The 26,199-nt window shown below is 45.7% G+C and overlaps 1 protein-coding gene across 2 annotated transcripts; it reads right to left on the bottom strand.

Annotated features, from left to right (window-relative positions):
- Window positions 1–354: 354 nt before the first annotated feature.
- LOC119390719 (uncharacterized) lies at window positions 355–19,155 on the bottom strand. 2 transcript variants are annotated; one of them, XM_049414912.1, is made up of 6 exons: window positions 19,009–19,155; window positions 14,832–14,896; window positions 8,886–8,987; window positions 7,578–7,607; window positions 1,270–1,741; window positions 355–1,137 (listed from the first exon to the last, which is right to left on the bottom strand). In XM_049414912.1, the coding sequence occupies exons 1-6, from the start codon at window positions 19,049–19,051 to the stop codon at window positions 818–820; spliced, it is 1,032 nt and encodes a 343-aa protein (XP_049270869.1). In that variant the 5' UTR covers window positions 19,052–19,155; the 3' UTR covers window positions 355–817. The 2 variants fall into 2 exon arrangements, with proteins under 2 accessions (XP_049270869.1, XP_037514331.1); XM_037658403.2 differs by having other exon boundaries at window positions 355–1,741.
- Window positions 19,156–26,199: the final 7,044 nt, after the last annotated feature.

Below are 26,199 nucleotides of genomic sequence, written 5' to 3'. Positions count from 1 at the left end.
CGTCACTGAATACTAGCAGACCCCCCCCCCCTTGGAAAAAACAAAGCGCAGAAAAACGCGTGCTTCATCGACGGCTTAAATCTCCCCTCTTACGCGCCTACTTATCTCTCCTTAAAAGTTCAGAATTATTGAAGTGACAGCTACTGCCCGGTCATAACCTCATTTAATTACGAACTTTTCTGTGCCGCGTTTTACGGGCGCTAAGAACCAGAGAGCTGTTATCGCGCTCAGCCGCATCAAGATAATGGAGTGCGGCTAATATGTCCCCACATAGGCGCATCATTTTTTATGTGACTTGCGTCGCCCCAGCCTCGATTAAATCTGCACTTGTGACAGAATTTACATATATGTTGTAAGCTATCCAGTTACATATATGTTTCTCGCCATTTTTGCCTCTAAGGACGCGAAAATCGTCTACGCTGTGCTGTATTTTCGGTTAGAAGCTATGCCGAAAGCACTGCCGCTCAACGCCCCAATATGTCCACACAAACAAGCATGTCTTCTGTCGTTTTTGATACTTCCTTTTTTAATGTTTCCTCCCGAAAGACGTGAGAACGCGGCATCGCATGCGCCCTCTCAGCGAGCATTCCTCGGCTCAATGGAAGGCATTGTATTAGGAAGTCTGTCACCTACTAATACTGAAAATGCTCCAGCCGGTCCCACGTTAGCTCTTCCCGCAATTTCTGAAAGTAGTCCGCCCGGTCCCTCGTTCGCTCCACGAAGGCTTCTTACCAGATTACTTCTTCAATGTGCTCGAATAGTCTCCGCCAGGTAACCGAAAGCCTCTCGTAAATGCACCAGCAGGGTCTGTGTCCTCTCATGCAAAGATTCCTGGCAAAGATCCAGACACTCCACCTGACGGACCAGTGACTAGTCTGCCAGCACGACCTCCCCATCCTCCAACTGCTCCAGCACCACTCATGCCGGCTCCACCACCGTTACCACTGGCACTTGCTGCGGAGGACCCAGCACCTCCTTCCTTAAATGATCCGGCAAAACCTTCCGGAAATATTCCAGCAGTGCCTATGTCAGCTCCTCCAAAGCTTCCTGGCGAAGATGCAGATGTTCCTCCTGAGCCACCATGCCCTAGTCCGCCAGCTCCTCCAAAGCTTCCTGGCGAAGGTCCGAACGCTCCTCCTGAGCGGCGATTGCCTAGGCCGCCAGCTCCTCCAAAGCTTCCTGGCGAAGATCCAGATGCTCCTCCTGAGCCGCCATTCCCTAGTCCGCCAGCTCCTCCAAAGCTTCCTGGCGAAGGTCCAAACACTCCACCTGAGCCGCGATTGCCTAGGCCGCCAGCTCCTCCAAAGCTTCCTGGCGAAGATCCAGATGCCCCTCCTGAGCTGCTATTCCCTAGTCCGCCAGCTCCTCCAAAGCTTCCTGGCGAAGGTCTAAACGCTCCTCCTGAGCCGCCATTCCCTAGTCCGCCAGCTCCTACAAAGCTTCCTGGAGAAGATCCAGATGCTCCCCCTGGGCCATCACTGCCTAGTCCGCTAGCACTACCTGCCAATCCTCCAATCACTCCACCACCGCCTATGCCGGCTCCGCCATCGCTTCTACCGCTACTTGCTCCGGAGAACCCCGCCGCTCTAGAGCCTTCAAGAGTCCTTTTTCTCTCTCTCGCTTCCTTCACCTTTCCTATTATCTTCTTCGCTGCTAGAACGAGCAGGCATCCTCTTTTACCGCGTTTTAGTGCGTGGGATGACATCGGCGGCAGGCAGATGCCGCCCATGCATTGAGATACCTGCGGAGGAAGCAAATTAGATTTCAATCAAATTGATCCAAATATGTTATGTTAGCTTCGTTTGAAGCAGTGTGACTTGTGGGTTAATTAGGGCCTCTGTCACGATATAATACCACGGCGAAATAAATCTGCCTTGCATTTATCTCTCATTGAAGAATATATCATTACTTTACCACTAAACATGTGGATGTTACCTCTAAATATTTTTGACCAGTTATCACATCAGTGCACGTAATTGTATTCTTCTTGATAAAATTTTCGTGAAAGTATGATGTGGGTTTATATGCACCTTCGCACATTTCTATCCACAAACGAATTACTTTCGTAAAGCTAGTATTCTTTCTGACATTCAACAGGAGCTACTTTTAATAGGCTATCGTACAATCAGGCGGCAAAGCACAATAATAAATGCACCATGTGTGAATAAGCACGTTCTCACAGGACGTCACCGTGGTAGCAGCAGTAAGAGCTTAAAGCGCCACAGTATAAGCAATATCATTATATTACAGCCGTGAATCTAACATCACCATGTCATAAAGAGTATTTTTTCTGAAGATACGCAATGTAACGTTCTCTAACATTTGATCTGTAGTGACGAAGATGAGTGCTCCTCGGAAAGGCAGGGGGTACCATGGAGGTGGAAAAGAAAAAGACGTTTGGTTGGCTCGGAGCTTAGGCTGGTTCCGCCATTACCACGTACCTTGTAGTGACTGTTCATCTGTTTCATAAACAAGTGCTGCTCCTAAACACCTTGTTTTAGATGTGCATCTCTGTTCATGACAGACGCAAAGGAATTTTAAGAAAATCACCCTAGGACTGCTGTTACCACACGTAACTTATCAATCGTTTTACCAAGTAGGTGGGAACAACCCCAGTGTTTGGCGGCTTTCATGCTCCAATTTTTTCGTAACAAGCCACAAATATGAACAGGGACGCACAGACATAAGGGTTTGCTTGAGTATGGTGTATCGAAAGTTCTAGTTTGTTTCTTTACTGAAACAGTGTTTCGGATAGACTTGTACATTGAGAAAATGCACAAAACACCACGTAGTGCTTCTCTGCTCACTGTGTATTATAGTCAACATTGGAAATTATTTCTTTGAGAAGTGCATTTGTTTTCATATTGTCGATCTTTAAAAACACTTTCGACCAGTGTTCCTCTTCTTTACCAACCAACGCTGGTTTCGCGCTACTATCCAATAGTTTTCATGGTGCGATCACAAGCATAGTAAAGTAGATCAAAGGGGCAGAAAGTGCACAGTTCACCTTTCGCATGGTGGTGCATTGCCACTGCGTGGAAATGTGAGTGTTTTCATGCATTACCGGTGGTACTGCTGGTACCCACTTACAGATGGCGACGATGGTATCGATGCTGTGGTACTGTGCGGTGGCAAAAGAGAGCGTTGCACAATGTTCTGATCGGGCAGCTCCAATGCGATCTCTCATATCGGGCTCCTAACAAGGTCGTCAGGAAGTGGCACTAAAGGTACCAAGGTACCGATTGACCGTCGAGTGCCGGCAGTTTAAGGTACGGGATACGCCAAAGAGCGCTTCTATCTTGCTTACCCAACTTCTAGGTAGTGCAGTAGTCATACTTTCCGTCCGCCTCTATTTCCTCAGTCCTGCATACATATACGTTGCTGCCGTCGAGTCCGTTGCTGCTCTCGCCGTTCCTTATGAATCTGTTGCTGCCGTCTCGCAGTATAGATTGATTAGCCGTGCATGAGCACCGACTTTGGCGTTGGAGGCTTACGTACCTGCTGAGCTAAATCTGAGCTAGAACTAGCATAGTAAATCATCACACGACATATTAGGACATATTTTTAGTGCAAAACATTGGGAGCCTAATAGGATGGATGGATGGATGCTATGAGCGTCCCCTTTATACCGGGGCGGTGGCAGGTGTGCCACCAGGCTCGACAAAAAAAAAATTACTCTTTTTTTTCCTAGCGTTGGCCTAGTGTCTTTACTTCACTTAAAACTATTTTACTCCAGAAGAAAGAAAAACTTAAGTTTTCAGCTCTGTTCTCTGCCCTTTACGGCAGAATGCCCTTATTTTTTTTCCAATATTTATTTTTGTCCTTTCTCTCTAGTTTTCTGCCACCAATACTCTAACTGTCTCTTACTTATTTCAAGCGCGGGTGTGTTCAGCTTTCCATTGTCTCTAAAACCCAAGGCGTCATGTAGGCTCGTGCCCAAACGTACACCTGGGTGGATGTCTCCACATTCAATCAGAACATGCTCCGCCGTTTCCTGATCTTCCCCGTAGCACGTGCATTGTTCTTCTTCTTTACTGAGTCTCGCTTTACTGAGAACTACCCGTTCTAAGGCAACCCGATCTCGCTTCAAACAGTAAAGCGCTTCCCATTGAATTGTCGTAAAATGCCTCCATCCTTATTTCATTTTTGCCATTTCGGTAGTTACTCAAAGCCGGTTTTTTCTCCATAGCTGCCATCCAGTAAGTCCTCTCCGCATCTCTGACTTTTCGCTTAACGCTCTTTGTTGACGTGCTGCTTACACTACCAGCCGTATATTTACTAGTGAGCCTCCTAGTTCTTTTAGGGGCGAAGCTCCTTAAGGCGGCACCCGTTCGTCCCTCGTAGTCGTCGTGGTCGTAGTATAGTAGTGAGTAACAAGTCTTACGCTTTGACCTCCAAGGTGGTGCCGGTGGGAGATTTCTCCTGTGCGTTGTTGAACAATAAAAAATTCGCAGCGTGCGCGTTAACTAAAAGCCGAATTCTTCTGTTTCTCATTCCCCATTAGCAGCCATTGGCATGTTCCAGTAGGAAACGTTAGTAGAAGTAGAAGTGTAAGTGTTAGCTAAAAGCCGACTTCTTCTGTCTCTCATTGCCATTAGCAGCCATTGTTTACCTCCAAGGTAGTGCCTGGTGAGATTTCTCCTGTGCGTGATTAAACAATAAAAATTTTGTTCAAAACGCCGTTGATTGATGAAATAAACCAACGAAAGACGCCAGATGTTTTGTAAAAGCAGAACGAAAGAACGCCAGATGTTTTTCTTAAAGTGTAGTAGTAGTAGTTGCATGTAGCCACCTCGCCCGATCGCCAACGGGCGAGGTGGACCGGCAACGGCGCGAGGACCCTGCCGTACGAGAGTTAAATCACACTAAAAGACATACTTTGCGGGCGATACACTCTAGTGAGCTTTCAACTTTTCGTCTTAATGTACATGATAAAGAAATTATTTCTACGAAAAACGCAAGGCACACCTTGAGCAATATGTTTGGTTTTGGGACGCTAAATGGAACCATGAGGCGATGCGAAGCCGGAGCACTTGCACGATCGCGTTCCGTTGGCTTTCGTTGGGCATGCTACCGACCTCGCGTCGTGGAACGCGCGTCCTGTCTTCCCTCTAGCCTTGCCTTTAATTCGCACAGGGCGAGCGGGGAATGCGGTCGCTCTTGGCGCTCTTTCGCTCGGGAGCGGACTTCTTCCTTGCATTTCACCGATCACAAGTGATAATGAAGGGACCACGTAAACCAACAGTACAATAAAAGTTTGATGTTTAATATATACACGATGTTTCACACTCTTTATATTATGTACTGGGCGCATTTCACGGAAGAGTTTCACGGTTTACAGATGATTCCCTCCGTAGCTTCGCCCCACTCATCATCATTCACCCCGTGGATATGCTGTGATTTTTCTCCACTGTGTATCCACGCTCTTCTTATACAAGTAACGGAACACCTTCTCTGCCCATCTACTCTCCTTTATATTCCTTAGCCTTTCTTCGAACCTTATTTTGCTCTGAGCCTCCCTCGCCTCAAACCCTGCCCATCCCATATCGCCCTTGACAGCCTAATTTGTCGTTTTCCCGTGAGCACCCAACGCGAGGCGTCCCACAGTCCTTTGATTTATATCCATTCCCGATTGCACCTCTGCCCTCATGCACACCACTGAGTTCCCAAAAGTACATATGCTCTGACAGTGCCCTGCGGTACGCGGCGGCGAAGGCATCGGGCCATCCGAATGAGAGACTGCTATTAGTAACCCCGGAATCGAACACCTATGGGCCGTCCAACAGCCCCACGAAGCAGCAGATAGACTTGGTCTTTCTGTTCCGACCTGGAACGGCCCACTGTATGCTAGAGGGCGTTCCGGAGGGCCTTAACAAAATTTTCCAGCCATTCATTCATCCACGGAGAGCTTGGAGCTTAAAACACCCTTAATATCTCGGAAGAGATATTAAGGGTGTATGGTCCGTAGCAGGCAGTCCTCCTGAAAAATGTTATATAACATGATACTGCTTTCCTTATGAGAGTAATGAATGAGGCAAGATAGTCGGTTCATGTATCGCCTGTTTCGCCTCGACTTATGCTAGAATACAACATACGCTATTGATCGTTATTATGCGCATTATGTAAGGAGTCGTGGCGTTGCCGTCAGTAACCTCGCTGAAATATTTTGTCTGATATAAAGATCCACGCTATATAAAAAGCTTCTGCAGATATTTAATACCGGAGTCATGTAAGGACCAAACAGGCTTTTCGGGGCAATTGTATGGTGGCATAAAACACTGCGCCACCTGTACGAAATGTCATTCAATTTATACCAAGTTATTGAAATCAAGTGTTCATTCACAAAAATAGGCATATGTAGCAAACAGCGGAAAATGTATATGGTTGTAAATTATACCAGCCTTTTTCTGCATAACCACAGTACGTATTTGCGCGATACGAACGTAAAAGGGGCAGAATAAAATGTAAAAAAACGCCAGGCCTGCGCGGAAAGCGCAGCACAGTCACAGCGAAAGCTGGAAGAGCGGCTTTTCTAGAGCCCTTTATAAACTCTCTTGTGGCTACTAATACAAGCACATTAGCGTACGTACCCACTACGCCACAAATTAACGTACCCACTACGCCACAAATCATAATTTTTGGGAAGTTGGGAAGCACCCACCGCGACATTATTTGTTATTCTGCGGAGAAGCGAGGTACCATCTGTGAGGCTATATGTTCACTTTGTCATTGCGGTGGTTGATGACGATGAAGAATTATGGCTGAGCCCTTTGTAATGGGTTGGAAGCTTTAAACGACCCACTAGTTACGTAATTCATATTGTGTGACGCCCGGTCGTTATTTAACTGTCCCACCACGCTTTATAACATACGTTAACCGGAGAAACAGAGAGCGAGAGAGAGAAGTAATTAACTTTATTGAGAGCCTGAGCAAATGGATCATGGGAGCCTTATGGGCTTCCTTGGCAACCAATAGAAGTGCACTTGCCAGGAACCCACTACGCTATAAATCATAATTTTTGTGAAGTAGGGAAGCAGCCACTGTGCAATTTTTCGTCATTCTGCGGAGAACCGTGGTACTCGCTAAACACCTGTAAGGCATTATGCGCACTTTGTTGATGCTGTGGCTTGTGACGATGAAGAATTATCGCAGACGCCTTTGTAATGGGTTGGAAGCACTCAATAACCCACTCGTTGCGCAGTTTGCATTGTGTGACGCCCAGTTACAGAAATCGCGTTTGTGGTACGCTGGTTGTTATTTTAGTCTTCTACCCCACTACATTACATATGTTAATGTGGTTCCTTCCCGACATGACGCCTGTATAGGGTATTTTTGCAACGCAGTTTCAAGCACCGGCATGGCCCCGAGGTAGAATACTGGGCTCCCACGCAGAGGGCCCAGGTTCGAACCTCGTTCCATCCTGGAAATTTTTCTTATTTCCTTTTTTTTCTTATTTCGTGCGCTAGTGGTTACGGACACCAGCGGCGGCGGCGGCGGACAACTACGGCGCCAAAAACGGCCGTTGAAATGAGCTCATAACAGCTTTCGCTGTAAGAGGAAATTGATGTAATACATACCTGATGGCCATGGTTGCGACCGCCTGGAATCTGAAACAAATACGGCGCGAGATAAGAAAATTAGCTGATTGAGTGCCATGATATTCAATCCCATATAATGCTGTCTGTTAGTTCTCAGTAATATTGTGTCTAACAAAGAAAAAACGAGCCCTTAAAAGCAATATTTCCTTAATCCCATATAATGTGAGTCCAAGCACGTTAGCGTGACTGACCCCACTATTAAAGAGTTCGAATAGAAAAATAATATTCATAATGGAAACTGTAGCAGCTTCTTGAACTAATGCTTCTAATACACGATGCCACGAAGAAGTAACAATGGTATTTGAAATTTGCTCTCTCTAGAACGAAATGTTGTAGCCAGTAACAGGACTCAGACTTCTAAATGAGGAAAATAATCTATTTCGCGTGTTATAGTGTCCCGGCACATAATCTTCAGATTCTCATCAAAGCTCCTGCGCGATTGTTATGCGACTTGGTGTCAAGAAACTGAAAGTCAACGTATGGAACAATCTCACACGCATTCGCAATTTCTTGCTACTTATGTAGGATTTAGATGTAATGTAAACAATTGGCATTGTGAAACAAGTAGGTAAGCTACAGAGGAGTGAAACGGGTGCATCACATGCATTTGTAGGCGCCACACTGTGAACAGGAGCACATAATCCTGCTAAAGCAAATCGCAAGCCAGATGTAGAGACATTAGACTAGCTGAGTGTCATTGTGACCGAAGTGTGAGAGATGTCGATGCTGAGATGAATATAATGTAGGCCGCTGCACGCTAGCTGGTTCGCAACATTGAATACATAGGCGAGCGGCCCCCAACCCTTGCGTAGCCATTAACGTTATACACAATAAAACGTATATACGTATACTTCCTTTGTCATAATACGACCGAGCAGCGTTAGCTAATTTTACCTAAGCAATGAGGGACGCTGCCAGTATAAATGTGGCGTCTGCCGGTGCTGCTAAACAAGCTACGTGAACTGACATTCAGCGACGCCTATGCCAGAATTCACGTGTTCACGCGACCAAAGTGGTGAGTCATCGCGGCCACTGACAAATGCATAAGAACTCTTTGCCTCATATGTCGTCGTATTACACCTAACTAGCTGCCCTTGAATTTCACATGGCGGAGTCAAAATTGTACGTGTATTTCTTTTAGAGGCGGAGATGTAAACGCCATCCGTTAATTTTGGCTGCAACGCGTACAAATGTACTCGTAAGCAAGGGGCTCCTTCTAATCAGCCCACTCCTCTACAAAATTTCTGACAAAGTTAATCGAGTTTCGATTTAATTAATCGTACTTACAGAGCAGGGCGCTCCATCCATCTCCTGCTGCATATGTATTATAGGCTGTATGTAGCTTGACAGCGGCATACAAGGGTAGTAGCACGGAGTAGCCACAGCTGTCTGAACAGAAAAAAAGGCAAACTATCTATAGGCAAACGTATAGTACATCCGTGTCTCAGCAGTCTTTCGACCTAAGTAAAAGTTTGTGCAAGCTTCTTGTAGCAGTGCTTCTACGAAGAGACCCCTGAAAGGCATCACATTTCGAAGGTTGTTGTGGGCAACGCGACATGCCACATCGCAGTGCTTGAAAGTGTCAACACGTTCCTCTGCTGTTTTCAAAGAAACATTGCAAATAAATTCCTAAGTTTTAGTATTGCACAAAAAGCGCGCCTTTCTATGTAGCCGAAGAGAGTGCACCTGGCTGTTTCGTATATGGTACAGCAAAATAATCTATATCACATTGCGCGCAGTTATTTACCTACAGAACGAAAGAGAAAATCTTCATGAAATGCAGCAAACATGCCGCCTCCACGTTTGTAAAAGCAGTTAATTGCAAAGAAAGTCATAAAGGCACCGTCAGAACATTTCACCATTGCAAACCAATCAGCAAAACGCCTAGATAATGCAGTAGTGTTCATCGCAATGCATGTACCATCTGCCTGGCTAGATGCTCTTGAAATTTGAAATACGATGTCCTCACCAGGGCGTCACATTTCAAGAGATAGCCACAAGTCCTATGCACGAATACAAAAGCAAGTGAATGCGCGCCGTCAATGAGGAAACAGAACGCGCTCCTAGCACCTCGAAAATTCACGGGCGAAAGACCCGGAGAGCACAACATCGGCATGTTACGACGTCAAAATCTATGCACACTGTGAAGGTATGTTGCTTTGAAAACGTAACTTTACGTGATGGCGTTTTCCGGTTATGGGACATATCCAGCTTGCGGTGTTGCAGAAGCGTGTGGTTCGACTATCTGCGGGCTCATACGTTCATAACACCAGAGACCTATTTGTGAAACCTAGAAACAATATGGTCGGTTCTGTGTACTACAAATATACTTGTCTCGCCCGGTCAATTTTGGTTTACTTAATATTAACGCGCTAGGAACGCTAGAAGAACACTAAGCTGACATAATGCAATATAATAAGCACAAAACGAAACAATGATGAGTTCAGAAAATGTCACAAATTGTGGCAAACACTCACACCTGTCCCTTCTACCCACTTACGAAATGCAATTACCAGAGGGCAACACTTTGACATTTCATTAATCTAACTTAAAAAAAAAATACGGACAGATTTTCTGACGAAAGCATCATTACCATAAATTCATTCACGATTTGTGAAATATCTTGCTGTCGCTTATTGTTCATTTCATTATGATGTTATATGAAATACCTTATTCGTATAAGAATGCGACACGTGGCATACGTTACTATGCATTTTGCCCGTACATGTGCAATGTACAATGCATTTCTATTTGTGTTCATTTTTCTTGCTGCAACTACTCTCATGCTTACCTGTGTCATGCTGACCTGTCCCCTTCAAAGTATTCTCCGCGGAGCGCAAAGCAGTAGTCCGAGCTTTTATGCCTTTCCAGGAAAACATGGGGGGGTCTCTTTTTCGCCATCGACTTGAAAAATCCTTTCCACAGCCTCGACCGCATTATGTGCCGTATCTGAATTGCATTTTAGATGCGAAGTAGCTTTTGCTCGGGGCTGTGTCCGTCTTTCCATAGGCGACCGTCCGCTCGGGAACCATATGTGCTGGCATGCGCTAGCGCATTCGGGCCTTTGTAAGGGGCTGGGTAAGACTCTGTGGCCTCTCTCCCTTACACTTTCTGAGCAATCATGTGATGGAGTCGGGGAACGAGATTCTGCAGACGCTCTATAAACGCACGTGCTCCCGTGTGGCGTGATCCAACAAGAGTTCGGGACGAGTAACAGCAACAGCAACTACAGTGAATTCATGGTGTGCTCCACTTGCAAGGACGCGTTAACATCGGGCAAGGTGCCCGTGATGAACGGAACGGATGGTGTAACTTTTTTTTCATTTCCTTTTCGCCGTAGGGTACAAGAAAGAGTGGTAGGGGGCGAGGTGAGGGCTATAGCGTCGGTGAGGAATTGTTGAGCTGTTTTTTTTCGACACAGAAATTAGACGGCAGAGTTCGCAACGTGAGCCCTTGCGTCACGGTGAAGTTTCCAATCTCCCACACGTTTGGCTCTTTTTCGTGAGATGTGTTGTTTCATCAATGTCTGCAAAGTGCTTCTGTCGCGTTCAGCGTTGCCGTTCTGGCCCGTACGAACAAAATGGGTGTCAACCATCCCTGTGTGGTCAAAAATGTGATCGCCATTGCCTTGTCGACCAATCCCAATCTTTGCGGTTTAGCCTTCATTGGTCGTGACTTGGAGACGGCAATATACTAGCACATGTTCTTGTTCTACTGCGAAAATTAAACTCCTGCATCTTGTGGAAACTAATGTTGTCACAACCAACGAATGCGAATTTTGCGAAGAGATAACGTAGCGAGTGCACAAGGAAGAACACCGGAGCCAGTCTCAGCCTTTATTAAACAGCCCTCGTGCATGCGTTGTGCAGTAGATAAGATTCCTCTGAAACACAGAATTCTCACAACTCTAAGCGTTAGGAAAACGAGCGTAACATGTATACTGGCCACGAAAACGGTAAACTCACGAAAACTGCACTGCTTACCATAAGATACATGTGTTCAAAACACGAGTTCTCAGCCAACAGAAAACGCATTGGTTGGTTTTGGGGCGTTAAACCCCAGAATTATTAGTATGAAAACGCATTGGGATGGAGAGCAAGAGTTCGTCCTGCACTAGGAGGCACTTACTAACTAATACTAAGTAGGCGGGTCGAGAAAAATATCCACCGTCTTCGCAGTCGAAAGAATAGTCAACACCTATATATAACACGAGAAAAAGTATATTCACAAAAAAAGGCCAAAATGAAAAAAAAATCGCGCGAGTTCCACACCGTGAAAACGGTACAAACTGCGGGCAGAGCTGAGAATTCGCCTGGCCCTGTTGACGCTTGGTTATCCGAGTCAAAGCTGGGGGTTCTCCCGCCTTTGATGGCGATCGGCTTGCGTGAGCCTTCCGAAAATGAGGGTTACCTCACATTCGCTGGCCTTTCGGCTCCTATTCCCTATTTCGTAGATCTGCGTCTAACTTCTGGCGCTGCCGTTTCGTTGTCGCTTAGCATGCTCGGACAGACGAATTAGCTCTTCGGGGACGCTGGCTTCGGGGGCAAGCGCGCACTGGCGTTCCAAACGTGCAACCTGCGCGGCGTCCATGGATTCAAAGGAAACCTTCTCATTTAATGCAGTGGCGCCCTCTGTTGAGCTATTTTGGTATGGACTTGTAGGGACCTCTTCCCAATAATTTTTTCGCATCGTCGGTATAACACATTCGTAGGCTTCTGTTCAGTTCACCTCAGATAAGCATGAGGGCGCGCCCATCAGTTCTCCGATGTATTACATCAGAGAACTGGATATTTCCAAACGTAGACCAATACAGTGGGAGTGGAAATCAAACATCAATAACCTTGTTCACCAACTCGTTTCCGCTTGCGCTAAAAAATAGGTTATTGAAATTCTTGCTTTCAGAAGCAGTAAAGCATCAAACATTTCTTTTTGAAACCCATAGAGCGAATAATTTTCCACAAATGATGGCGGAATAAGGAACGGTAAAAGAAGTGAAATGCGACGTTGAACCACCTCTCGAACAAAGGGATGTGTCAGATCGGGTGAGTAAATAAAACGTGTGGCTAATTGCCATATAAACAAATGCGCAAGACCAAAGCCCTTTCGATGTATTAATTGGGGTTCAAAAAATGTGCGTGTCTCCGAGAACAGCATCCTCTTTTTTGTACTGACAGATACTCTTCCTCTGAAGACATAGCAAAAGACTCTTTGTTCCCTAGGACGTAAATTGCAGATTGTGCAAAAAGCCGTGGACTATGGATTATTGTTTATTTATTGTTGTGATGCCGTGTTCTTTCGTGATGTTCTGCAGCGAACACTTTAAAAAGGCGTTGAAGTCAACCCTGTAAAAATTAGGTACCTTGATGTGACAAAAGACAGGACAATACCCTATGACCTCATCTTCCTTACTGTTCTGCATAATCGCTGGCGAGCAAGATTGATTGACAGAAATGCAGAACCTCCGCAATCAATAAAAAACATGGTTGATCCCTCCGTCATAGGAATCGGAATAACACGAAAGTGAAACTTTCCCTTATAGAAGTAAGTGAATGTTTAATGTACATTGATATAAGAGAGTTTTCACAATGTATACTGATGTCTGGCAGATATAGCACCGCTTAACTTGGATGCACCCGCTTTGATGCTTGTTGGTACATCTCCATACGTAATCAGAGAATGAGTTGTGATAGCCGGAAGAGCGTCGCATATTGGACGCAGAACTTCGTGGTCATCCCGCTGCATGTTAAAATGTGATTGAACAGTATAGTATACGGCCGAACTAGAGGGAAACGCAAAGCGCGTCGTGCCGCCTCCCGGCCGCGATTTTTCTCGGGGCGAGCGCGTGAGCGGGGAACACGGTGTTACAGCCAGCTGAGGCAGGCGCGCGTCGCAGAGCTATTTTTGGTTTGATTATCGTGATGCTGTGAGCGACGCCGACGCTTTTACGACGCTTGCGCTGAGGTTGCCACCTCGCGGTGTGTTAGGGCATTGACAAAATTGCGCTTCTATTGAAAACGCGTCGAATGGGACGAACGTGTAACGCGTTGCAGGTACTAATCACGGTAGCCAAAGTAATGATGAATTACTTTAGTTTGCCGCTCCGAGAGGGCAACACCACGCCACCGACAGGGAGAGTCGTAGATATAAAAGGCGCGTTTGTAAAGTCTGTAGAGTCTGTGACCGTGGCGCAGTGGATAGCACGCCCGGCATCTGTTGTTGCGGACCGAGCCGTCGTGGGTTCCATGCCCATTGACGGAGCTTTTTTTCTTTGCCATCTGATCGTGTACATTTTTTCGACGTCATTTCCGTGACGGAAATACGTCACTGAAATCTTGGTGGACCCCGGCCTAAAACAATTTCGTGTTAAAAAAACGTTGCCCAGGAAAAAGTAATTCAAATATATGGGATATATGAACGTTCTAGTGACTCTATAGGCTGTTTAGTGACGCTCTGGACGTGTTTTATATGTGTGTAAATATGCCTGCTTATTAATCTTTGAAATGTCAATCTAGGTGCAATGGTTTTCTTCCCTGTAATAAAGAGAAAAAAATGAGTGCGTGGTCTAATGTTGAAGACATTCGCTTTCGGACCGGTGAGATAAGGGTTCAAACCCCAGCGGCGGAAATAAAGCTTATTTGTCTGTATTATTTTTTGTTCACGTCAGATGGTTCCTGTTTTAGTACTGTGAGGGTGACGCCAAGCAAGGACAGGAGACGAGAGCCCAGGCCTCCCAAGCGCTCCGCACTTTAAGGAAGAACTGTCGTGCGGACGGTGCTCGTGATAATGCGGTCATCTCCATTCCGTAAACGGAGTCCTTCTGAGACAATATGATTTCTTGTCGTGTTACTACTACACGAGCAAATGAAATGATCGGCTCGAGATCAAGATATATATGCCTATTTAGTTTTTCTAAATGGACACATGTTGGGCTTTTACACGCGAAAACCACCATATGATTATTAAGCACGCCGCAGAGAGGGCCTCCGGAAATTTCGATCGTCTCGTGTTCTTTAACGTGCACTGACATCACACAGTACATGAGCCTCCAGCATTTCGCGCCCTTTAAAGTGCGACCGCATAGGCCGGGATCCAAAACGCGCATTTAGCTTTTCTTGTCCGTGCGATATTTGCACTAATAAGACATCCAACACTTCACTTCGTTGACTGACTGCGTAACAGCTGCAACAGTGATTACATGGACCGATCTTATAATGAATTAGAAGGTGTACTTACTATTTGTTGTGGAGCAAGACGGTAGCAGAATTCACTCAATGAATAGGCGGGGCAGTACGACAGGGCTGTTAAAAAACAACGCAGGCACTCTGCATTTACTGGAACGATGTCAATATCTTAAAGAACACTTTCTGCGTAATATTTTACTTGATAACTAAATATTAACACTTCCGCTCACAAGACACCCGTTCTTGTGTACAGTGTTAATTCCTTTTATATACGATGTCTATTGGTGCTTCAGCATACGATCAAATATTTCTCTTATGCTATAGCAATATATGGGTCAAAATTTGTCATCTATAATCGATAAGGCCTAATTGCAGTGCTGTTGAAATGTCGGAGAAACAAAAACCCACAAGCAATACCAAGATCGCAACAGTGAAGACACTAGAAGTGAAATATCCATGTTTGGTATTTATTTATTTATTTTATTTATTTCAGTACCTTCAGGGCCCGAAGGCGTTACAGAAGGGAGTGGGTAAGAGTATACATAGTAATAAAAAAAATAAGAGTGAACAAAGAAAAATGCTGCTAAGAGTAAACATCGCATTCAACAGCAGCCTTAAAAGCAGTGACATCGGTCAATTGGGCAACAGAGGAGGGTAGGTGGTTCCATTCGTTCGAGGTAGTGGGAATAAAGGAATCGTGAAAGAACTTGGTATGTGAAAAAGGAATGTGTACTTTGTGGGGATGGTCACATCTATATGACATGTAGTGTGGTTTGGAAGGAAGGTCTTGTTTTAGTTGTGGATTGTGGTAAATTTTATAAAAAAGAACAAGACGAGACACTTTCCTGCGCGAACAAAGAAGTGGAAGGCCCAAAACTGTTTTCATAGATGATACACTAGATGTGCGTGCATAGTCTGAAAGGATGAAACTTGCACTCCGATCTCAGCAAACGCGGAAAATTAACATGCACATTACTCAGAATCATAGGGCGATGAAGAATAATTACCACAAAATGCCGAGTACTGCGAAAGCAACGAAACCTATTAAATCAGGATAGACTTACAGATTGCCCCACGAAATCGAGCTATTACAGCTCCGCAGAGATCCTTGTTAATTGAAGGATTTTTAGAATTGAAGTACACGTTTTGCGCACACTGAGTTATAGCAGTCATCGCTTTTTATTGCTATTGTAATGTCCTCGCTTGAGATTTTTGACTGTCGAAATACGAGATGATTAGCTGAGCACTCGGCCTCCACACGTTCATGAAAGTCAAAACAAAATTATGGTCAGATCAATATCCTTTTTGATGTCTTTTATTGCACGCCAAGGAGAGCAATATTATCTGGAAGATGTCATCCATGAAAATGGATAGTCACCAACGTCGTGCTTTTCGGAGGTCGCGTGAGTAATGTGTGCAATAGAAAATTTCCAGGTGAATATATGAATTTTTAATTTCACTGCTATTCCTATGAGAATTGTTTTGCACAAGATGGCTTTGAAAGTCCGTGTGCTCAGCGACAGAACTTCGTAGAAACACGTGGACAAATCAAGCATTTATTCGAGACGGCTGAAGTATAAGAGCATTAGGGTTGCCGTAATGGGTGACATACATACATACATATATATATATATATATATATATATATATATATATATATATATACAATATCAATGAGAACTAACAGACAATAATGCCAAGGAAAGTATAGGGGGTGTTTTTAGTAATAAATGTAAGGTAATTGTGAAGAAAGAAAAGTGGACGAAAAGATAGCTTGCCGCGGGCAGGGACCGAACCTGCGACCTTCGAATAACGCGTCCGATGCTCTACCAACTGAGCTACCGCGGCGGCCATCCCCCCGTCCACTTTATAAGGTATATGTGTGCATTTAAACGTGGGAGCGTCAGTCAGCGCCGCCAGTAGCCATGACGGCGAGTGTGGAACACTCTTTTTCTGCCTTGTTGGCGTCACGTAGCACGTGAACTTATTACGAGCTGGCAGCTGACCAATAATCCCTCGGATACTACCTGAAAGCATCAAGTCTGCCAGAACGAGACCCTCGCTATGAATGAAGGAAAGAAGTGTTAATTTCAAGGGCTCGTTTTCTTTGTTATACGCAATATTAATGAGAACTAACAGACAATAATGCCAAGGAAAGTATAGGGGGTGTTTTTAGTAATAAATGTAAGGTAATTGTGAAGAAAGAAAAGTGGACGAAAAGATAGCTTGCCGCGGGCAGGGACCGAACCTGCGACCTTCGAATAACGCGTCCGATGCTCTACCAACTGAGCTACCGCGGCGGCCATCCCCCCGTCCACCTTATAGGGTATATGTGTGCATTTAACCCTTTCAGCCCTGGATTTTTATATTGGCCGGATACATTTTTTGTGCGTGTTTTCCTAATAGTCAGGACCTCAGAAGACCAAAAACGAAAACTAGAGACAGTGGTGCAAGTATTTATGGATTAATTAGCATGAAATCAAATTAGGTCATCAGAGCTCAGTGGTTGTGAAATTAGGAAAATGGCTTCTTTATTTCTGCTACTCGCTAGAGTACACAAAATGTGAACCACGTCTCAATTTTCAGTGTGATACTCCTTGAAACAGCTTCTGTACGACGTCCCGAAAACGGCGCTTAGCCGCCTCACCTGACTCGCTTTGGCGTCACCCATGACTTCGGTCAAGCTTCTTCTTCTTTGTGGCTCCCAGCTCCGCAAATATGTCGCAACTTTGGCGTCAATCACAGTGGGGATCATTGAAGAAGTATTTTCCCAAGAATGAGCAGTTTTCGTTTCGTTTCCGAGGTGCTAGGGGAACTTTTGTGCGGTGTCGTCAATTGACGACGCCAGGGCCGAAAGGGTTAAACGTGGGAGCGTCAGTCAGCGGCGCCAGTAGCCATGACGGCGAGTGTGGAACACTCTTTTTCTGCCTTGTTGGCGTCACGTAGCACGTGAACTTATTACGAGCTGGCAGCTGACCAATATTCCCTCGCATACCACCTGAAAGCATCAAGTCTGCCAGAACGAGACCCTCGCTCTGGCAGACCCACGTTCTGGCAGACTTGATGCTTTCAGGTAGTATCCGAGGGATTATTGGTCAGCTGCCAGCTCGTAATAAGTTCACGTGCTACGTGACGCCAACAAGGCAGAAAAAGAGTGTTCCACACTCGCCGTCATGGCTACTGGCGGCGCTGACTGACGCTCCCACGTTTAAATGCACACATATACCCTTTAAGGTGGACGGGGGGATGGCCGCCGCGGTAGCTCAGTTGGTAGAGCATCGGACGCGTTATTCGAAGGTCGCAGGTTCGGTCCCTGCCCGCGGCAAGCTATCTTTTCGTCCACTTTTCTTTCTTCACAATTACCTTACATTTATTACTAAAAACACCCCCTATACTTTCCTTGGTATTATTGTCTGTTAGTTCTCATTAATATTGCGTATAACAAAGAAAACGAGCCCTTGAAATTAACACTTCTTCCCTTTATTTATATATATATATATATATATATATATATATATATATATATATATATATATATATGTCAATTAGCAAAAAAAAATTTTGTTTTACTTGAACGACAGTCCTCCGCTGTAGGCACAGCTAGTTCATCGATTGGGTTTGGTAGACCAGTTTTCAGATTTATGTTTACCATTTCGCCACGCAGTGTTAAGTACTATCAATGCAACATTCGAGACTTATATTTAAATGTGTCATATTGTCCATGCTGCTTAACGAATGAAGGACACCTAAAAAGCTCTGCATATGTGCGTAGCTGTACTTCCAATAAATATTTTTCATTGATAGCATGCTGCGTACCAACACTCTTCAATTCAACAACAGAGCGCAGTCAAGAATATAGCTGTAGATATAAAAATGTAATCGCAGCAAGAGCACACAAAAGCTGTTTGCGATTTTACTAGTTAACAGCACTAAATCTGTTTCTGGCAAACGAAATTTACACCGTCACGTGTCGCGAAAACTTTACCTGACACTGCGGCAACTATTTGCAGGCTTTTTTGAGATGCGTAAAAAGCCTATTTCTATATCGAATATTCATCCTTGAAATAAACTAAATTATACTTTGATGTACCAAAAAGGACACAAATGTGCATATCGATGTTTCTAGCGAGCGACAGCAAGGCTGGCGACTGTAATTCAAACAAGAAATTTTTCTTCCTACGTTCCAAATTTTTTCATAAAATCTAAGCCACGAATATTTCTAGACCTACCATAGAACACAAGAACTGACAGTAGTTTTCGAACGGTTGCCATGTTTGCTAGGCAGTGCTTCGCTGAGTGTGTAGGACACAACGGTGCTCTGCTGGTTTTATGGTTTGGTGTATTCGGGGCGAAGTGACGCAAGATGTCCTGTCTTGTTCTTCGTCCAACAACGGAAAAGTTCACGCTGCGCTATACGTTTTGTTTACTCCCGTCCCATTGCTGGAACACACGTGCATCTCTCGAACAATGGCATTAGTTATTTTAGGTACATTTCTTTCAAGACAGCTGAATAGCGACATTGATGTTTGTTTATTGACGGTATACGGATTGGTAACTTTCATAGCTTGTACCAATGGGCTGGGACACCTGCGTTCCCGCTTACTGCAGGAAACTAAGGCATTCAAAACATGCAGCTAAATGATTCGTTAGGCTCTGGTTATTCCACAGCAAAAGTCGCTAAAATTATCTTTAAATAAAGAAAACCGTCTCATTGGTAACATACCGCAAAAAACTTCTCATCGGTTCTCCAGTCACTGAAATGTGTAAGTTAATTAGGTCTTGCTTTCTGCGCACACTCAGTATTGTATCAGTGACATTCCTTAATGATTGTTCTAACATATAAAACTTGTATGGCGATATGTATGGCACAAACAGTCTGATCGCAACACTATTCATGCAAAAAAAAAAACGTGACATCATTTGACGAACACTTAAACGTTTTTAGACGGTGCCTGAAACAATCAAAATGGTGCTGAAAAGTTTATAATGAAGGGACCTGGAGGCAGCGCTTTCTGCAAATATTAGTTGCAGAAAGGTTTCGGAGGGGGCGTGGGAGGTTCAATATATTGATTTAGAAGAAAAACAAGAAGACGGTGGCTTTCGCCTTCGAGTCGACTGAGGTGTTACATTAAGGAACCTGTGAGTTTTTCTTTTCTGTTTTGCGCGTGGCAGTTTCAATGCGCGCTGCTGTCGCGCACTCAAACGAACAAAACAACTAATGGGCGGCGAGGTTTGCTGAAAAGTCATAGCCAAAAGAATGGATTCCTTACAATGTGCCAGCTCGCTCAGCGTCCGCAACGTGGTTTCATAGACAGCTGCCCAAATGGGTACGTATTCAGAGAAATGAGATGGAGCGGGGGGGAAGCAGGGAAGGCAGCCAGAGTTTTGCCAGCCCAATGCAATTCATGGTATCCTGCATTATTGCGCCACCCCCTTTCTTTCTTATTCTTTGTCATCGAGTACCCCGCAGCGCCCAAATGTGTAATAGTACACTGTTAAAAAAATGCAGCGACCCTCTCTCCTTTAAAGGAGAAACGGCAATGTCCCCAATGTTCGTCTTCAAATGGAGAAACCGTTCCTCCCTTTTCAATGGAGAAACCGTGAAAATCAAGATGGCTGATGCCAAGCCAGTGAAACGAGCAATAGATTTAGGCCTAGCGAGTGCATCGATTCTCGACTGATAAAGACTATGCGGCACTGGCAATCACAAAAAACGGTCCCGCTGAGCTTAATATCGAACGATATGACAATAAAATCAAGGAGACAAACCTGTAGTGATGAAAACCTCGCGAAACGGAACGACGGAACTCGTACGTTTCGCTCGGCCAGCGAGACGGCGTTCACTTTAAAAGAGACGGATACTGCAAAGGGGCTCTCACCCGGAGTAGGTGGTAGCTGGCGCCATCTAGAGGGATTAAACAATACTAAAAAAAAAAGTTGTTTCTGTCAGAGGCGGCGTACGTTGATACTGCACACGGCATTTCGGGGAGGTACGCCCATTCATGGATTACTCAAGGACACCAGAAAGTTGATACAGCTTTTATTAATACGCACACGTTCACTATACACACACATAGTACACACAATGAATTCAATACATACACAATTCATTCCCATGTATAAAACCTATAACATGAACAATTTACTACAGACGCATACGTGCAGACGTTTACACATACCCCTCTCTGAAGCGCTGGCCCTTATATAGTCACTGAATTACAGTGGACCGTGGAGGAAGGAATAAAATAAGGAGACGCATTTACGTCACATTTCTTGAAGCCGGAAGTAGGGAAGGGTAGAGAAGGCTCCTCCTCGCAAGGTTGGGCACGCTAACTCGCTGACGCATGCGTCGTTAGCGCCTGCAGAGCGTCGGGGCGCCGTCAGCTGACAGACAGGCCGAATAACGAAGCATGTGATTGTATCGAAGGAAGAACAAAGGAGCGGCAATGCCTTCTTGCAGTGTGCCCGGGTGCCGCTCGCGCGCGATAAGAAAGGAACCGGGCGTCACCTTCCACGCATAAGCGTATTGCATTTGCTTGACGCATGATCGAAAGTAAACGCATGCGCTAGCTCTCAGAACATAATGCACGATACTGCATGCGTGAGCGTAGTGTTCCTCTGCTTTATTCATGGCTGTAGAACATGCTGTAGAGGAATGGAAAGCTGGGCCAGTTGGTGACTCTCCTTGACTATTAAAACACAGCGCAACGACGACGCAGACGACACGATCATTGCGCTGGTGTTTGTCTTTTCGTCTTCTTTGTCCACGTCGTGGTTGCGCGGTGTTTCAATTTATTCGTGGCTGTTTGTCCATTTAATATTAATGTATGCGAATGCGCGTATGTATTGTTGCATGCTTTCAAACAGCTTTCCCAAAGATCCCCGTCGTCGGAGGCTATGGATCGAAGCCATAAGACCCGGTCAACGCGACTGGGAACCGGCGAAGTCGGCTTGTGTGTGCTCAAAACACTTTGCACTTGAACACTTCAATCGGGCGTCGTCGCTGGTAGTTCGCATCCACGAGGATGCCGTCCCTGCCCCGGTGAGAGACCGCAATAACTGCGCCCTGGAGATTTTCCAATAAATTTCCAACTCTGTGCTTCATGTTTATTCAGCTGAATGCAAGAAAGCAATGGTGGAATTCGGCAGGATGGTCGCCGCGGACAGCTCGATCGCTTTTTTTTTCGAGGAGAAACGGTAAGTTCAGGGCACGCGACATTTTAGAGTCACTGTATATGCTACCTAAAGGTAGCATATACAGTAACTCTACGCGTCGTAATCTCACAGCAACATCTGAATTGGTCTTCTTACGTAGGGGCATGCGGCGCCTCCAGATTATACCCGGCCTGTGTGTGTCTTAACGTTTGCACGAACGTCGTGGCACCCAAGCCTACAGTGGCACGGGTCGGTCGTCTACGACCGCATAGAAGATAACTTTGGCGCACATAAACTTACCGCGCGCAAAAGGTAAAAAATCCGAGCGCTCCAAGCTGCTTTACAAATCACCTGACTGAGTGAAACAATATTGGGTCAGGCACGTCTTTTCTACCCTTGACGCTGGAACCTTCGCTGAGCGCTCCGGGCCAATGCTTTCCAGTCGTTGTCACCGTCGTGCGCGGGAACGGGTCACCGCCGTCTCCCACATTAAGAGGTGTCGTTTCTTTTTCCTCGGAAATGTAGCATTTCACCGCTAAGGGACACAACAGCACGGTGCCAAAGGCTAACAAGGAAGCTGCGGCGCGCAGCCTTTGCGGAGAAGCTGTAGCGGGCTTCGAAAACAACCACTTGCGTCTGCATGCTGAATGAACTGAACACGCAATCGTGAAGACCGACGCTCACTGTAGGCTTCCAAAACCGTGCGTCATCCGCGAAACGAAACGATCGCATAAAAATGCATATTCGCAACTCTGTGGCCTGCTCTGTGGTGGTGGAGCAGAGTACACGAGCCGGCGGCGTGCCCGTGGAATCCCGGAAGCCGTTGCGAAAAAAAGCCACGTGACTTCCGCCACACTTTTTGCGCTGCTGCTCGGATAGCGAGGGCCTCTCCTTAGTTCTCCTTCCTCCATGCAGTGGACCATGGTGGCACAAGCGATGCGTCATTTTCTTGAACTCTTTACGATTTCATGGCTGCGTCACAATATACGCCGACATTATTAAATAGTAGCTATGGCTTAATTAGCCAAGCGCACCAGTTAATCTAAAGCCGCATAATAATGAACAATATATTTACAGAGTTCATTAAGTTAGCGCGAAAACGACCATATTGAGAAGCGCTCATACCATTCTGACGACATTTTGAAGTAGCGCCATCTTCCGACAGCGGCCACAGATGAAAGTTCTCTCTCTGATTTCTTTATTTTCAATAGTTACTGTGGGAGGGCGCAACATCGGCAACATGTTCAGATTATGTCGCCTTCGTCACGTCGACTTCGTTGAGTGGTTTGGCGTTGACATTTGTTCACATTCTATTTATGCGTTGACCACAAGTATGACGATGAGCCATGGATTCCTTCAACTGCTAGCCCTTCAATAACAATGCTTCTGATGCGGTACGGCCGTCTCATTTGTGTATACGTACGTTACAACGCGGCTCGTGCGAAGAAACAAGACAAGATGGCTTCGCACCGGACGGTGGTCTTTCGAGAGCGATGTCAGCGGCTCTTGGCGCCGCGGCAGCTCGATTACTTGAGTAGAGAAACTGGCGCTACACCGCGCGAATTATGGAAAAGAACGCTACCCACACTACGTGTTCTGTAATATTTCAGTACGCTGTACCTACATGCTGCTCTGCTACTGTTACGTCACGGTATTCGCCTGGCGTGTGAAATTGCGGTTATTGCGCGACAACTGTGTAGTTGTCGTTGTGGCGGTGGTTAGTCTTGCGTTGGATTTGGAATACTCTTTTCACAAAGGTGAGTGAGAGTGTTAGTGATTACCTACTGTGCACAGCTGTCATTAGAAGCGCATTTTGTGTTGAGTTTCGCACGCAAAAGCAAAATCCTCAGAACGATAGATACATGCTGCACGCGTGCATAAGTCCGTCCTAATTCTCAGTGATTGCATGCGTATTCCAAAACGCATGTGATTGAGAATTTGGCTTAATTGACAGAAGTCATTTACTTATTTTTCAGATATGTGCAATTATGATGCAGATTGACGTTAAAATGCGGCCGCGGCGGCCACAATTCAATGGGGGCGAAAGGCAAAGAACACCCATGTGCTTATGTTCGGGTGCACGTTAAAGAACCCCAGTTGATCGAAATTAAGCCGTAGTCTCACACTACGGCGTGCCTCATAATCATACGGTGGTTTCGACACGTCAAACTCCAGCAATTATACGTTATCGTACTTTCACGCATGCACTGTCCAGTGGTATCACGTTTGCTAAAATGTTGTAAAAATTAACTTTCATGCTTCTTTATATTGCTTGTTGTATTGATAAGTGCTGTGTAAAACTAAAAACGCGTGCTCTTGCCAAGTATGTTAACGCCGAAAAAAAATTGAATTATTGGTGTACAGTCTAAGGTGTTCATTAAAACAAGACTGTTTTGTGAAGCGGGACTTACTGTATTTATGACAAAGCAGATCGTGCGCAATCGTATACAAACAACACGAGACACACGAAAGTATGCGGCGCATCGCGCACACGCCGAGCCTATAAAAAAAGGAAAAAAGAACGCCACACACGTTACTCAACACATAGAACAAAAGCAATGAACGTCACTCGTGTGTTGCTCGCATCAATCCTAGGTACAAGTAATTGCACGCGACTGGCCGAGATCGGAACACATAGCGCATGTGTTGTCTGCGTCTCTTTCTTGTGGCTCCGTGTTATTGCGCTGAACGTCCCTAGTTATGCATCTTTACCAACCCGCCCAACTCGCCGCACTTGTCAGCACTGGATAGTCTAGTCTGAGGCGGCCAAGTGGGCGCGAAAGGGCGGCCGCTCTCCGCAGCACGGAATCACGATGTAACTCGGCGTGCGCATGCGCACGCGCGCAAGTCACGTGGTTGAGGAGAAACGTTTCTCCCTTGGCGCTTGCCGCGAGAGGGCGCGACGAGTAAATCGTCCGCAAAGGAGAAAGTCGCTGCTCCGAAGGAGGAACGGAGTCCGTTGCTCCATTCTCGCTGGTGAGAAATGGACAACGACGCTCGCGTCGGCGACGAAGGTCTAAAACTACTGCAACCCAATCTGGACGGACAACGCGATCTCCTACTCCGACAGATCGCCAGACTTCCCTTAAGAGACAGCTACCACCACTGCCGCCACCACCACCGCCACCACCACCGCCCAATGCATCACAATTGGAGAGCCGGAAAGACGCAGAAGCTTTGAAAGCGGCGGCGGATGTCGCGTGGCCCTCGCTGCCACCACTGCGCACTCATAAAGAGCCGATGCAGAATGCCCCGCAGTGTGCTTCATCGTCCACAGATGACTGCCACGACAAGAACCTACAAGTTCTCGCTGTGTTGAGGTCTCTCATGACCACGATGCGCACTCTCCTCAAGAAAATGACAACTCCGTCAGCTCAATGCGCTCTGCAAGTTCTCGATTCCTTGGAGCCAGTCCTTGCAAGCCTTTTTTAACATCTCGCAGAGGAACCGATGTTAAATATTTCTCCGTTGTGACTGTCTGTGTGTATGCGGTGAACACTGATGTGTGGGCGCGTATTACTTGTTCCCTCTTTCCTCCTCGCTATCTCTATTCTTTTTTCTCCCCTTCCCCCTCCCCCCGCGTAGGGTAGCAAACCGGGTATAACCTGGTTAACCTCCCTGCCTTTCCTTCGCTTTTATCTCTCTCTCTCTTTTTTTTTTAGAGTGTAGGGGTACAACAGTGAGTAAAGTACAACGTCGTTCATGATGTGCATTTGCTCTTCAGTCAGCCTGTTCCACTGTTTAGTTGTTCGTACAAGAAATTAATGAGCAGTCATGTTCGTATTGCCAGGGCGCTCCAGAATTTCACAAGCATGATCAGTAAGCTTTGAAACGTAATTATGTTTTTTTAGGTAAATTTGTGTCCTAATTCCGGTTCCTTTAGTAGAAAAGCGAATACAAAAATACCAATGTCAGCTTATTTCGGGCGGCAGACAGGGATTCCAAGCCGAACTCAGACTTCATTCAGTGCACCTCTCTCCTTCCGTACCGGCCCAAGACGAACCGGGCTGTTCGGTTTTGTATTTGTTTGACTATATTCGGACTGAACACGTCAAACTAACTATTTGGCCCACGCGAGTAATTTGCCACGGCTCTTTTGAGCCCTGGCATTTGACAGAGGACGACTTTTATCGATCTTTGACGAAATACAAAATGCCGCCATGATTCGTGATGTTGAACAGCGCAGTGGACAAGGGATGGTTGAAAAGCTCGATGCAGAAACACTTTGCCGCTGTTATAGTTTCGTAAAAGAGACTAATTGGAAA

The sequence above is a fragment of the Rhipicephalus sanguineus genome, chromosome 4 (assembly GCF_013339695.2).
Source record: "Rhipicephalus sanguineus isolate Rsan-2018 chromosome 4, BIME_Rsan_1.4, whole genome shotgun sequence".
Taxonomy (NCBI): Eukaryota; Metazoa; Arthropoda; class Arachnida; order Ixodida; family Ixodidae; genus Rhipicephalus; species Rhipicephalus sanguineus.
This window is presented reverse-complemented; position numbering and strand designations above follow the sequence as displayed.